General features: G+C 44.1%; 1 protein-coding gene across 1 annotated transcript in view; it reads right to left on the bottom strand.

Annotated features, from left to right (window-relative positions):
- Positions 1 to 34: 34 nt before the first annotated feature.
- Positions 35 to 12,591, bottom strand: part of FGF2 (fibroblast growth factor 2) — a 136,478-nt gene continuing 123,921 nt past the window's right edge. Inside the window, exon 3 of the mRNA XM_077279089.1 lies at positions 35 to 220. Coding sequence (XP_077135204.1) covers positions 35 to 220 — 186 coding nt within the window. The remainder of the gene's footprint in view (positions 221 to 12,591) is intronic.

The raw sequence follows: 12,591 nt of genomic DNA, 5'->3' as shown, positions 1-12,591 counted from the left end.
TGATAATTTTGTTCTTCTTTGCCTTCGGGTAAGATCAGCTCTTTGCAGACATGGGTAGAAATAGGATAGCCTTTTGTCCTGGTGAAGTCTGCGATCCATTTTTGTACTGCCCAGTTCTCTTTAGCGCCACGTACCAATCGCTGTATTTGCGGGAGCGGTACGTGTTGTAGTTATTTGATTCAAGTCGTTCAAAAAAGAAGCATTCATCAGTTATACATTTCTGGAAAAGAAATAGAAGAGAGTTATTATTTGGAATCAATGTATCATGATCATCAGTCTGTCCAGATTTAGTTTTCATGCATGTGTGATGTCTGCCACAGAAGCTCCACACAAATGTATTTAGAAATTAAAGTAAGGCCATGTTCACACTTTGCGGGTGACCTCTGCGGGTTCTCCCGCAGCGGATTTGATAAATCTGCAGGGCAAAACCGCTGCGGTGATCCCTGCAGATTTATCGCGGTTTGTTTTGCGATTTCCGCTGCGGGATTACTCCTGTACTATTGATGCTGCATATGCAGCAATATGCAGCATCAATAGTAATGTTAAAAATAATAAAAATTGGTTATACTCACCCTCTGATGTCCGGATCTCCTCGGCGCTGCACCCGGCGGTCTGGTTCCAAAGATGATGTGCGAGAAGGACCCTTCGTGACGTCACAGTCATGTGACCGCGACGTCACCGCAGGTCCTGTTCGTACAGCAACTCTGACCGGCCGGCCGCGTGCAGCGCTGAGAGGTGAGTATAGCATCATTTTTTATTTTTATTCTTTTTTTTACCCCAAATATGGTTCCCAGGGCCTGGAGGAGAGTCTCCTCTCCTCCACCCCGGGTACCATCTGCACATTATCCGCTTACTTCCCGCGACGTGGGCACAGCCCCATGCGGGAAGTAAGCTGTTCAATGCATTCCTATGGGTGCAGAATCGCAGCGATTCTGCACAAAGAAGTGACATGCTTACGGGTTGTAAACCGCTGCGTTTCTGCGCGGTTTTTCCCGCAGCATGTGCACAGCGGTTTGCGGTTTCCATAGGGTTTACATGTAAATGGAAACGCTATGGAAACTGCTGCGGACCCGCAGCATCAAAATCGCCGCGGATCCGCGGTAAAAACCGCAAAGTGTGAACATGGCCTAAAAAAAATAATTCCAGAATTTTTTTTACCCTGGGGCCAAACTGTGACAGCTACTAACCTGTGTTCCTATTAATCTTGGAGAAAAAAGTAACCCATGGACATTTAGCCATGGGGGCAAGTGATCTTACTTTTTTTTCTAAATGCACAAAGACATCTAGTAGACAAATTAGTATAATTTATATTATTTCCCACGTCCTGGAAACATCATACAGCTATTTGTACAAAAATGTAGGTTATAAGCCTTGTAGTGACACTTTTAAAGGAAACAATCATTGCTGTCTTATGGCCTAAAATTATTCTTTCTATGGGGGTCCTTAGCAGGCTAACCAGTATACGTCAGGGGTTTATGCATTACCTGCTGAAGTTATTGGTTAGAGGATTGTTGGGCCGGAGTCACCTGTGAACTACCAACCAGTTGTTTGGAAGGCAGTTTTCATGGAAGTGATATTAAATACGAACTGTATTTACAAAAAAACTTGGCATACATCAATAGTGAAGGCAAATATAAGAGACTTTCCAATATATCTTATATAATCTACTTATTTCTCCACCTCCTGATCTGTCTTGCTCTAGACAAGATAGAGGAGTAAGGAGCAGAGTGACAAAACAGGCAGAGAGAGAGCATGTAAGATTTGTGCTGAGCTTTATAACAAGTCTTTTACCTTACTCCAGAGCTGGATTCACATCTAACCTGCTCAGTATTGCTCTATTATTATTATTATTATTTATTGTTATAGTGCCATTTATTCCATGGCGCTTTACATGTGAGGAGGGGTATACATAATAAAAACAAGTACAATAATCTTAAACAATACAAGTCATAACTGGTACAGGAGGAGTGAGGACCCTGCCCGCGAGGGCTCACAATCTACAAGGGATGGGTGAGAATACAGTAGGTGAGGATAGAGCTGGTCATGCAGCGGTTTGGTCGATCGGTGGTTACTGCAGGTTGTAGGCTTGTCTATATTGCTCTATATTGTCTTCCATGTTGCTTCTGTATGTGTGCTTAAAATGACAGAGCAGAAATCCCTCTCTGTATGCTGTGCAATGTCAGGGAGATATTGTAGCAGTTACTCTTCTACCAGTTCAGAGTCAAATGCAAATTAAGATAGCTTGCAGAGTGGAAAACTGTAGAAACATGCTGAATACAAGTGATATGATCAGCAACAGTGTTATTTCTCATGTACATACACATAACAGCTTATCCTAAAAAGTTAATTGAAAGTATATGTAACGATGGTGGATGTGGACCCACTGCGCCACTGGCCAGGTTTACCCTGGAGGGGCGCAGCTAAGTGACTACTGTGTATTCACTAGAGCCTCTGATGGTGAGGATAGGCTTTGATGCCGGTAGTCACCAGATACCAGTCCAGGGCAGTGCCCGGGTCAGCAGCAGCTGACTGGATGGTCAGAGATGCGGGTATGAAGTACGGAAGGGTCAGACGGAGGTGTAGTCAGATGTTCCGAGGTCGGGGCAGGCAGTATAGGATCAGTAAACATAGCCAAGGTCAGGAGAGAAATCAGGTCGGACGGTAAGCAAGCCAGGTCACAAACAGGATAGTCAAAATACAAATACGCATGAATGAGACACTAGTAGCTGGACTGACTAAGAACCAACATTCGGGTGAGGAATGTCAGGAGATGCTGTCAATTATAGGCACTGGTGCACAGGATAGGCTGGGAATCTAATTTCTACAGGACACAACAGGATTAAATTCTTTCAGGGATCGGCCACACACCCCCAAGGCTAGATGGAAGCCACATGCAGGTGCAGCAGTTCTGCATGAAGCAGAGTCAACAGGACAGCCTTACATGAAGAGAAATTGCATGGTGAGTACAGCACTGGGGAAGCATGCAAGTCACGTTTTTGCCAGGGACCATGGGCAACTACCCTGTCCCTCGAACTAGGGGAACCCTAGGCTATCCCTGTTCCCTGGAATTCTCGAGATGGTGGAGACAATGTGGTCTCGTCCCTTGCTATGCTACTATAATAACGTTGATCAGTTCCCTCCCCCACCTAGGAAGGTATGAGACAGAAGTGTATAGGATAACGCACACAAGACAAGGGTAAACAGATAAAAGAAAACTACGATCATACAAAAACACCAAACAACCAAGTAGGACACAAGGAAGGAATAGGTGGGGAAAAAACTAATCAGAAGAGGATTAGGATTAATCACACAAAGCAAATCCATGCAGAAATCTCCTTCTACAAACTCTGAACACTCCCACAACTCCAAACCAGGAAGTGGTAAATCTATCACTGGCAAGGTCAGAAGCAAGGAGGAGGATTCTTATACCGGGATGGAAGTACAGCTGATACAATCCCAGGCAGAGAACTCAACTAAGCAGTTTAACCCTTGCAGTGCCAAAGCAAAGAAAGCCAGAACTGCTAATAGGACGGTGAAGCTGTTCTATCTACCGCAGGTGTATGTGTCACCAGGCGCTGTGATCATGTGACCCCACTCTGTCACAGTATACCTGTGACACTACGTCTTATTCTGTGCCTGCTTCATTTGCCTTTTGCATTTTTAATGTTAAAATGAGTTTTAGGGAACCTGTCCTAGGGTTTCACATTATTAAACTACTGCTATCATATAATGTGCAGCCTTGCAAGGATCCTAGCTGCTAAAAATTATTTTTAAACACTGTTCACACTGTATGGTAATTAGCGCCAATGGATGAGTATGGACCAAATACGGCGCCTGCTGTGAGCTCGCTGACCTGATGGGGTTGGGTTAGCGAGCTCAGCTCCATAGATGGCGTGCAGTGTACTGTATAAGGATCATCTTTAGCGTTCTGCTTTTTTGCAGTGGCTCATGGAACACAATCATTAGGATGCTAATTAGAAGGCACATAACATGTTGCCAGAAGTTTTCATAACGGGAGACCTGATAAAAGGTTCTCTTTAAGGAGACACTTAAAAGGCAAATTGAGCAATATTTTTAAATTTGGCACATACTTCGACCAATGGTACACCGCTAGTACATATAGTTTAGATTGTTACCCGCAATCTTTGTAACGAGAAAACGCAATAGAAATAAATAATTACCACTGTAATCTTATTCCCGGAAAAGGGAAAAGACTAATGATGAATGCTGCAGCAGAGCCTGTTCTATGTCTCATAGAAAGTCAGTGACATTTAAGTATTTCCGGTGTCTATTAATGTTTAGTTCATCTTTTTAAGTTTGTTGTAAAATGCTATAAACAGTGTTCAATGCCAGAAGAGCTGATATATTAATCAGTGATTCATGCATCTTTGTTACAGTAATATTAACCCTTTTCCTGCCAAGGCCGATATATCTCATATGTCCTTATGGGAGCTGAATAGCCATGGCTTTATGAGATATGTCCTGGCTACTAATGGCCATATTTCAGCCTGGATTGCTGACCAAACTTGTCACTCCTGACTTCCACTTTAACCCATGATATGTTGGGCTGTGTAGCCTGTTGTGAACTATATTTCTTGGCTCCCCCTTGTGGTCACTAGCGGTATTACACTTGGATCATCTTTCTCCAGGTTGGTACCCACCTGGTTCGTTAGGCCTTGGGTGTTCCTATTTAGACTTCCTGGAAACTCAGTCTAGTGCCTGGAATCGATGTAGTCAGTCTATGTCTATTTGCTCCTGACTCCTGGTCTCCTGTTCTTTGCAAGATAAGCTAAGTCCTGCTTTCTTATTTTTGTTTATTCGCTTTGCTTCTATTTTGTTCCAGCTTGTTCATAATGTGATTCCTGATTTTTGCTGGAAGCTCTAGGGGGCTGATATTCTCCCCCCACACCGTTAGTCGGTGCGGGGGTTCTTGGATTTTCAGCGTGGATATTTTTGTAGGGTTTTTGCTGACCGTATAAGTCTCCTTCCTATTTTCTGCTATTAATTAGTGGGCCTCTCTTTGCTAAATCTAGTTCATTCTTACGTTTGTCTTTTCTTCTTACCTCACCGTTATTATTTGTTGGGGGCTTGTATTATAACTTTGGGGTCCTTTCTCTTGAGGCAAGTGAGGTCTTATTTTCTCTGAAAGGGTTAGTTAGTTCTCCGGCTGGTGCGAGACGTCTAGAATCAACGTAGGTACGTTCCCCGGCTACTTCTAGTTGTTGTGCTAGGATTAGATATACGGTCAGCCAAGTTACCACCTCCCTATGAGTTGGTTTTTGTGTTTGCGGACTTAGCTGGAACTTCTGAGATCCTCTACCACTAGGATCATAACAGTATTCCAGGCCGAAAGTGAATATTTATTGCATTGCAGAAGCGGGATTAAAAGAAAGGAAGTTCTGAGGTTTTTTTTGTTTTTTTTTCTTCTTCCACTTTTCCTCTGAGTGGCTTGAAGCTCTGCTGCAGACATGAATGTTCAGACTCTGATTACTAGTGTGGATCAGCTTGCTGCACGAGTGCAGGGCATTCAGGATTTTGTTATTAGTAGTCCTGTGTCAGAGCCTAAGATACCTATTCCTGAGCTTTTCTCTGGTGATCGATTTAAATTTGGGAATTTTAGGAATAATTGTAAATTGTTTCTATCTTTGAGACCGCGTTCGTCTGGAGACTCAGCTCAGCAAGTTAAAATTGTTATCTCTTTCTTGCGTGGCGACCCTCAGGATTGGGCTTTTTCATTGGCGCCAGGAGATCCGGCATTGGCAAATATTGATGCGTTTTTTCTGGCGCTCGGATTGCTTTATGAGGAGCCCAATCTTGAAATTCAGGCAGAAAAAGCGTTGCTGGCTATCTCTCAGGGCCAAGATGAGGCTGAAGTGTATTGCCAAAAATTTCGGAAATGGTCCGTGCTTACTCAATGGAATGAGTGTGCTCTGGCCGCAAATTTCAGAAATGGCCTTTCTGAAGCCATTAAGAATGTGATGGTGGGTTTTCCCATTCCTACAAATCTGAGTGATTCTATGGCTCTGGCCATTCAGATAGATCGGCGTTTGCGGGAGCGTAAATCTGCTAATCCTCTGGCAGTGTTGTCTGAACGGACACCTGACTCAATGCTATGTGATAGAATTCAGACTAGAACTGAATGACAAAATCATAGACGTCAGAATGGGTTGTGTTTTTACTGTGGTGATTCTACACATGTTATCTCAGCATGCTCTAAACGCCTAACAAAGATGGTTAGTCCTGTCGCCATTGGTAATTTGCATCCTAAGTTTATTTTGTCTGTAACTCTAATTTGCTCATTGTCTTCCTACCCTGTAATGGCATTTGTGGATTCAGGTGCTGCCCTGAGTCTTATGGACTTGTCGTTCGCCAAGCGCTGTGGTTTTGTCCTGGAGCCTTTGAAAAATCCTATTCCTCTTAGAGGAATTGATGCTACGCCATTGGCGGAGAATAAGCCGCAGTATTGGACACAAGTGACCATGTGTATGACTCCTGAACATCGGGAGGTGATTCGTTTTCTTGTTCTGCATAAAATGCATGATTTGGTCGTTTTAGGTCTGCCATGGTTACAGACCCATAATCCAGTTTTGGATTGGAAGGCTATGTCTGTGTCAAGTTGGGGTTGTCAGGGAATTCATTGCGATTCCCCGTCGGTGTCTATTGCTTCTTCTACTCCTTCTGAAGTTCCGGAGTATTTGTTGGACTATCAGGATGTATTCAGTGAGTCCAGGTCCAGTGCCCTTCCTCCTCATAGGGACTGTGACTGCGCTATAGATTTGATTCCTGGTAGTAAATTTCCTAAGGGACGATTATTTAATTTATCTGTACCTGAGCATGCCGCAATGCGTTCTTATATAAAGGAGTCTTTGGAGAAGGGACATATTCGTCCATCCTCTTCCCCTCTTGGTGCGGGATTCTTTTTTGTAGCCAAGAAAGACGGGTCTTTGAGACCTTGTATAGACTATCGGCTTCTGAATAAAATCACGGTCAAATTTCAGTATCCTTTGCCACTATTGTCGGACTTGTTTGCTCGGATTAAGGGTGCCAAGTGGTTCACCAAGATAGATCTTCGTGGTGCGTACAACCTTGTGCGCATTAAGCAGGGAGATGAATGGAAAACTGGGTTTAATACGCCCGAAGGTCATTTTGAGTACTTGGTGATGCCTTTTGGGCTTTCTAATGCTCCTTCAGTGTTTCAGTCTTTTATGCATGACATCTTCCGGAAGTATCTAGATAAATTTATGATTGTTTATCTGGATGATATTCTGTTTTTTTCTGATGATTGGGATTCTCATGTAAAGCAGGTCAGGATGGTGTTTCAGGTTTTGCATGATAATGCTTTGTTTGTGAAGGGCTCAAAGTGTCTCTTTGGAGTGCAGAAGGTTTCCTTTCTGGGTTTCATTTTCTTCCCTTCTACAGTAGAGATGGACCCAGTCAAGGTCCGAGCTATTCATGATTGGACTCAACCCACGTCTGTTAAGAGTCTTCAGAAGTTCTTGGGTTTTGCTAATTTCTACCGTCGTTTTATTGCTAATTTCTCTAGCGTTGTTAAACCTTTGACGGATATGACCAAGAAAGGTTCTGATGTGGCTAATTGGGCTCCAGCAGCCGTGGAGGCTTTCCGGGAGCTGAAGCGCGCCTGTTTTGTGCCAGCCTGATGTCTCACTTCCCTTTCAGATTGAAGTGGACGCTTCTGAGATCGGTGCAGGGGCTGTTTTGTCGCAGAAAGGCTCTGGTTGCTCTGTGATGAGACCTTGTGCTTTTTTTTCTAGGAAATTTTCGCCTGCGGAGCGGAACTATGATGTTGGTAATCGGGAGTTGTTGGCCATGAAGTGGGCATTTGAGGAGTGGCGTCATTGGCTCGAGGGAGCTAAGCATCGTGTGGTAGTCTTGACGGATCACAAAAATTTGATGTATCTCGAGTCTGCTAAGCGCCTGAATCCTACACAGGCTCGTTGGTCGTTGTTTTTCTCCCGTTTTGACTTTGTGGTCTCGTACCTGCCTGGTTCGAAGAATGTGAAGGCCGATGCTCTTTCTAGGAGTTTTGTGCCTGACTCTCCGGGACTCTCAGAGCCAGCTGGTATTCTTAAAGAGGGAGTAATCTTGTCGGCCATTTCTCCTGATTTGCGTCGTGTGTTGCAGAGATTTCAGGCTGGTAGACCTGACCCTTGCCCACCTGATAACTCTGCTGGTCCATTTATCAGGAACAAACAGTCTATCTCCGAGGTTCATTCCTCAGTGTTGGCGGGGCATCCTGGTTTTTTTGGTACCAGAGATTTGGTGGCTAGGTCCTTTTGGTGGCCTTCCTTGTCACGGGATGTGCGTTCTTTTGTGCAGTCCTGTGGGATTTGTGCTCGGGCTAAGCCTTGCTGTTCTCGTGCCAGTGGGTTGCTTTTGCCCTTGCCCGTCCCGAAGAGGCCCTGGACACACATTTCCATGGATTTCATTTCAGATCTTCCGGTGTCTCAAGGTATGTCTGTCATCTGGGTGGTGTGTGATCGCTTTTCCAAGATGGTCCATTTGGTGCCCTTGCCTAAGTTGCCTTCCTCTTCTGATCTGGTTCCTTTGTTCTTTCAGAATGTGGTTCGCTTGCATGGCATTCCTGAGAATATCGTGTCTGACAGAAGATCCCAGTTTGTGTCCAGATTCTGGCGATCTTTTTGTGCTAAGATAAGCATTGATTTGTCGTTTTCATCTGCCTTTCATCCTCAGACTAATGGCCAAACGGAGCGAACCAATCAGACGCTGGAGGCTTATTTGAGATGTTTTGTTTCTGCGGATCAGGATGATTGGGTGACCTTCTTGCCATTGGCTGAGTTTGCCCTCAATAATCGGGCTAGTTCCACTACTTTGGTTTCGCCATTTTTCTGCAACTCTGGTTTTCATCCTCGTTTTTCCTCGGGTCATGTTGAACCTTCTGACTGTCCTGGGGTGGATTCCGTGGTGGATAGGTTGCAGCGGATTTGGAATCATGTGGTGGACAACTTGAAGTTGTCACAGGAGAAGGCTCAGCGTTTTGCCAACCGCCGCCGCGGTGTGGGTCCCCGACTTCGTGTTGGGGATTTGGTTTGGTTATCTTCTCGGTATGTCCCTCTGAAGGTTTCCTCTCCTAAGTTTAAGCCTTGCTTTATTGGTCCTTATAAAATTTTGGAAGTCCTTAATCCGGTGTCTTTTCGTTTGGATCTTCCGGTGTCATTTGCCATTCACAATGTGTTCCATAGGTCTCTGTTACGGCGGTACGTTGTGCCTGTGGTTCCTGCTGTTGACCCTCCGGCTCCGGTCTTGGTTGAGGGCGAGTTGGAGTACGTGGTGGAGAAGATCTTGGATTCTCGTCTCTCTAGACGGAGGCTTCAGTATCTGGTCAAATGGAAGGGCTATGGTCAGGAGGATAATTCCTGGGTGGTCGCCTCTGATGTTCATGCGGCCGATTTGGTGCGTGCCTTTCACGCTGCTCATCCTGATCGCCCTGGTGGTCTTGGTGAGGGTTCGGTGACCCCTCCTTAAAGGGGGGTACTGTTTTGAACTATATTTCTTGGCTCCCCCTTGTGGTCACTAGCGGTATTACACTTGGATCATCTTTCTCCAGGTTGGTACCCACCTGGTTCGTTAGGCCTTGGGTGTTCCTATTTAGACTTCCTGGAAACTCAGTCTAGTGCCTGGAATCGATGTAGTCAGTCTATGTCTGTTTGCTCCTGACTCCTGGTCTCCTGTTCTTTGCAAGATAAGCTAAGTCCTGCTTTCTTATTTTTGTTTATTCGCTTTGCTTCTATTTTGTTCCAGCTTGTTCATAATGTGATTCCTGATTTTTGCTGGAAGCTCTAGGGGGCTGATATTCTCCCCCCACACCGTTAGTCGGTGCGGGGGTTCTTGGATTTTCAGCGTGGATATTTTTGTAGGGTTTTTGCTGACCGTATAAGTCTCCTTCCTATTTTCTGCTATTAATTAGTGGGCCTCTCTTTGCTAAATCTAGTTCATTCTTACGTTTGTCTTTTCTTCTTACCTCACCGTTATTATTTGTTGGGGGCTTGTATTATAACTTTGGGGTCCTTTCTCTTGAGGCAAGTGAGGTCTTATTTTCTCTGAAAGGGTTAGTTAGTTCTCCGGCTGGTGCAAGACGTCTAGAATCAACGTAGGTACGTTCCCCGGCTACTTCTAGTTGTTGTGCTAGGATTAGATATACGGTCAGCCAAGTTACCACCTCCCTATGAGCTGGTTTTTGTGTTTGCGGACTTAGCTGGAACTTCTGAGATCCTCTACCACTAGGATCATAACAGTAGCCACTACAGTAGTGATTACAGTCTTTTGAATTAAAAATCTCCACTTCAAAATGAGCCTTAGATCGCCACTGTAGCTGATCAAGGCTGATACACAGCCCGTTAAAATGCACCTTACCCCTTCAAGTAATGTGAAGCAGGAGAGAGAGTAGCTGGAGCTCAGCTGTCAGACTGCTGCAGGGTCGGGAGGAAGATAATGTGTGTTCTCCTCCTGTCCCTGTGTAAGAACAGATGTGTATTTCACCAGAAAGTAAAAAAAAAAATGTTTACAAACATAAAAGAAATAATATAAAAGAAATGGAATTAGCCTTTTTTTCTTTTAAGTCCTTTATTTAAAAAAAAAAAAAAAAAAACTAAAAGCATATTTGCATTGCTACGTCTGCAAAACCCAATTATAAAACGATCTTTGTTCTCCAAATAAGAAAATCCATAACTATATAAGTACACTATTTATCACACCTAATAAATAAACAAAAAACAAAGCGATAATTGAGATTTTATGATCATTTCATTTGAAAAACTTCATAACAAGTGCTCACAATGTGTAATGAACCCCAAAATGGTACCAATAAAGCTACAGTGCATCATACAAGAAATACGGTAAGTCCTCACCCAGGACTATATAGGAAAAGGGGTTAATATCAATTTTTTTGTTTTTTTTCTAACATCAAAAATATGAAAATTGTCAATTGTCTTGGCTACCAGAGACATGAAATAAAGAAAAACCTGGGCATCGAAAAGTTTATGTATTGTAGCAAAGCCAGGTAGGACTAGGTTAAATCTTAGCACTGCAGGTAGCTAGCTTTGACTGACTAAAAAACAGAAAATGGTTCACCTTGTGTCATTCTGTTGGATGTTGAGCAGAGTGTAGGGTGTTAAAGCTGGCGAATGACCAGCCAAAATGTGAGCTGTAGTTGGGAGAGCGACAAGCCAGAAAATTTTATGTTTTTTACATTTTATGGAAAAAAAGTGAATAAAAAAAGTAGACATATTTGGTATGGTCTTGTCCGGAATGACCCGACCTATAAAACTGTCAAACTAGCTAACCCCTTTAGTGAACACCTGAAAAAAAAACAAGGCAAAAAATGATGCTTTATCATCATACCACCAAACAAAAATAGTAGTTACTCACCGATAACGGTGTTTCTCTGAGCCCATGACGGCACCACGGAGAGAGGGGATCCGCCCACCAAGGACAGGAAACCTACAGATAAAAAGGCGGTACCTCTCTCCCGCATCAGTTTGTTTACAGAGCATAAAGGGAACATCAGGTTAATGATTACAAATGTTACTACATTACTAAACCTCTAATAAAGATACCGCGTGCTTATAGATTATATACATAACTAAACATTATAAATGTGTGCACACCCACACGTGAGGGAGGGAATGTACGGGTGCCGTCATGGGCTCAGAGAAACACCGTTATCGGTGAGTAACTACTATTTTCTCTGTCCCCCATGACGGCACCACGGAGAGAATTGCAGAGACTGTCTACATTAGGGAGGGACTACCGCTTCCAGAACCCTTCTACCAAAGGTAAGGTCTGAAGAAGAATTTAAGTCCAACCGATAGTGCCTAAAGAAAGTTGAGGGTGAAGACCAAGTAGCAGCTCTACATATCTGGTCTATTGTCGCTCCGGCTCTCTCTGCCCAGGAAGCCGCCATCGCCCTAGTTGAATGAGCTTTAACTTCCCCTGGAGCTGGCATCCCACTTGAAGTATAGGCAAGGTTGATGGCATCTCTGATCCACCTTGCCAACGTACCCTTGGAGGCCTTCTTGCCTTTCCGAGGGCCCTGAAAACACACAAAGAGAGAACCTTCCTCTCTACACTCCCTAGTAGCCTCCAGGTAATGGATGAGACACCTTCTAACATCCAATGTGTGTAGTGATTTTTCCCCCTCGTTTTTAGGGTTAGGACAAAAGGAGGGAAGAGAGATCTCTTGGGACCTATGGAACCGGGAGGCCACTTTTGGTAAGTATGCTGGATCAGTTTTTAACACCACCCTGTCCTCCAATATTAGCGTGAAGGGTGGCCCGGCTGACAAGGCTTGTATGTCGCTAATTCTTCGGGCTGAAGTGAGGGCTACCAAAAGGGAGGTCTTAAAGGATAGAATCTTTAAGGGAAGTTCTTTTAAGGGCTCAAAGGGTGCTTTGGTGAGGGCCGTAAGAACTAGATTTAAGTCCCACTGTGGGGCTCTACGTGAGGGTAGAGGCCTAGATCTTTCTGCCGCCTTAATGAATCTGGACACCCAACGATTCTTTGCTAGATTGTAATTAAATAGTGCCCCCAGTGCGGCAATATGAACCTTCAGTG

Source organism: Ranitomeya variabilis, chromosome 1 (genome assembly GCF_051348905.1).
Source record: "Ranitomeya variabilis isolate aRanVar5 chromosome 1, aRanVar5.hap1, whole genome shotgun sequence".
Lineage (NCBI taxonomy): Eukaryota > Metazoa > Chordata > Amphibia > Anura > Dendrobatidae > Ranitomeya > Ranitomeya variabilis.
Note: the sequence above shows the minus strand (reverse complement) of the source record. Positions and strands in the feature narration are given on the sequence as shown.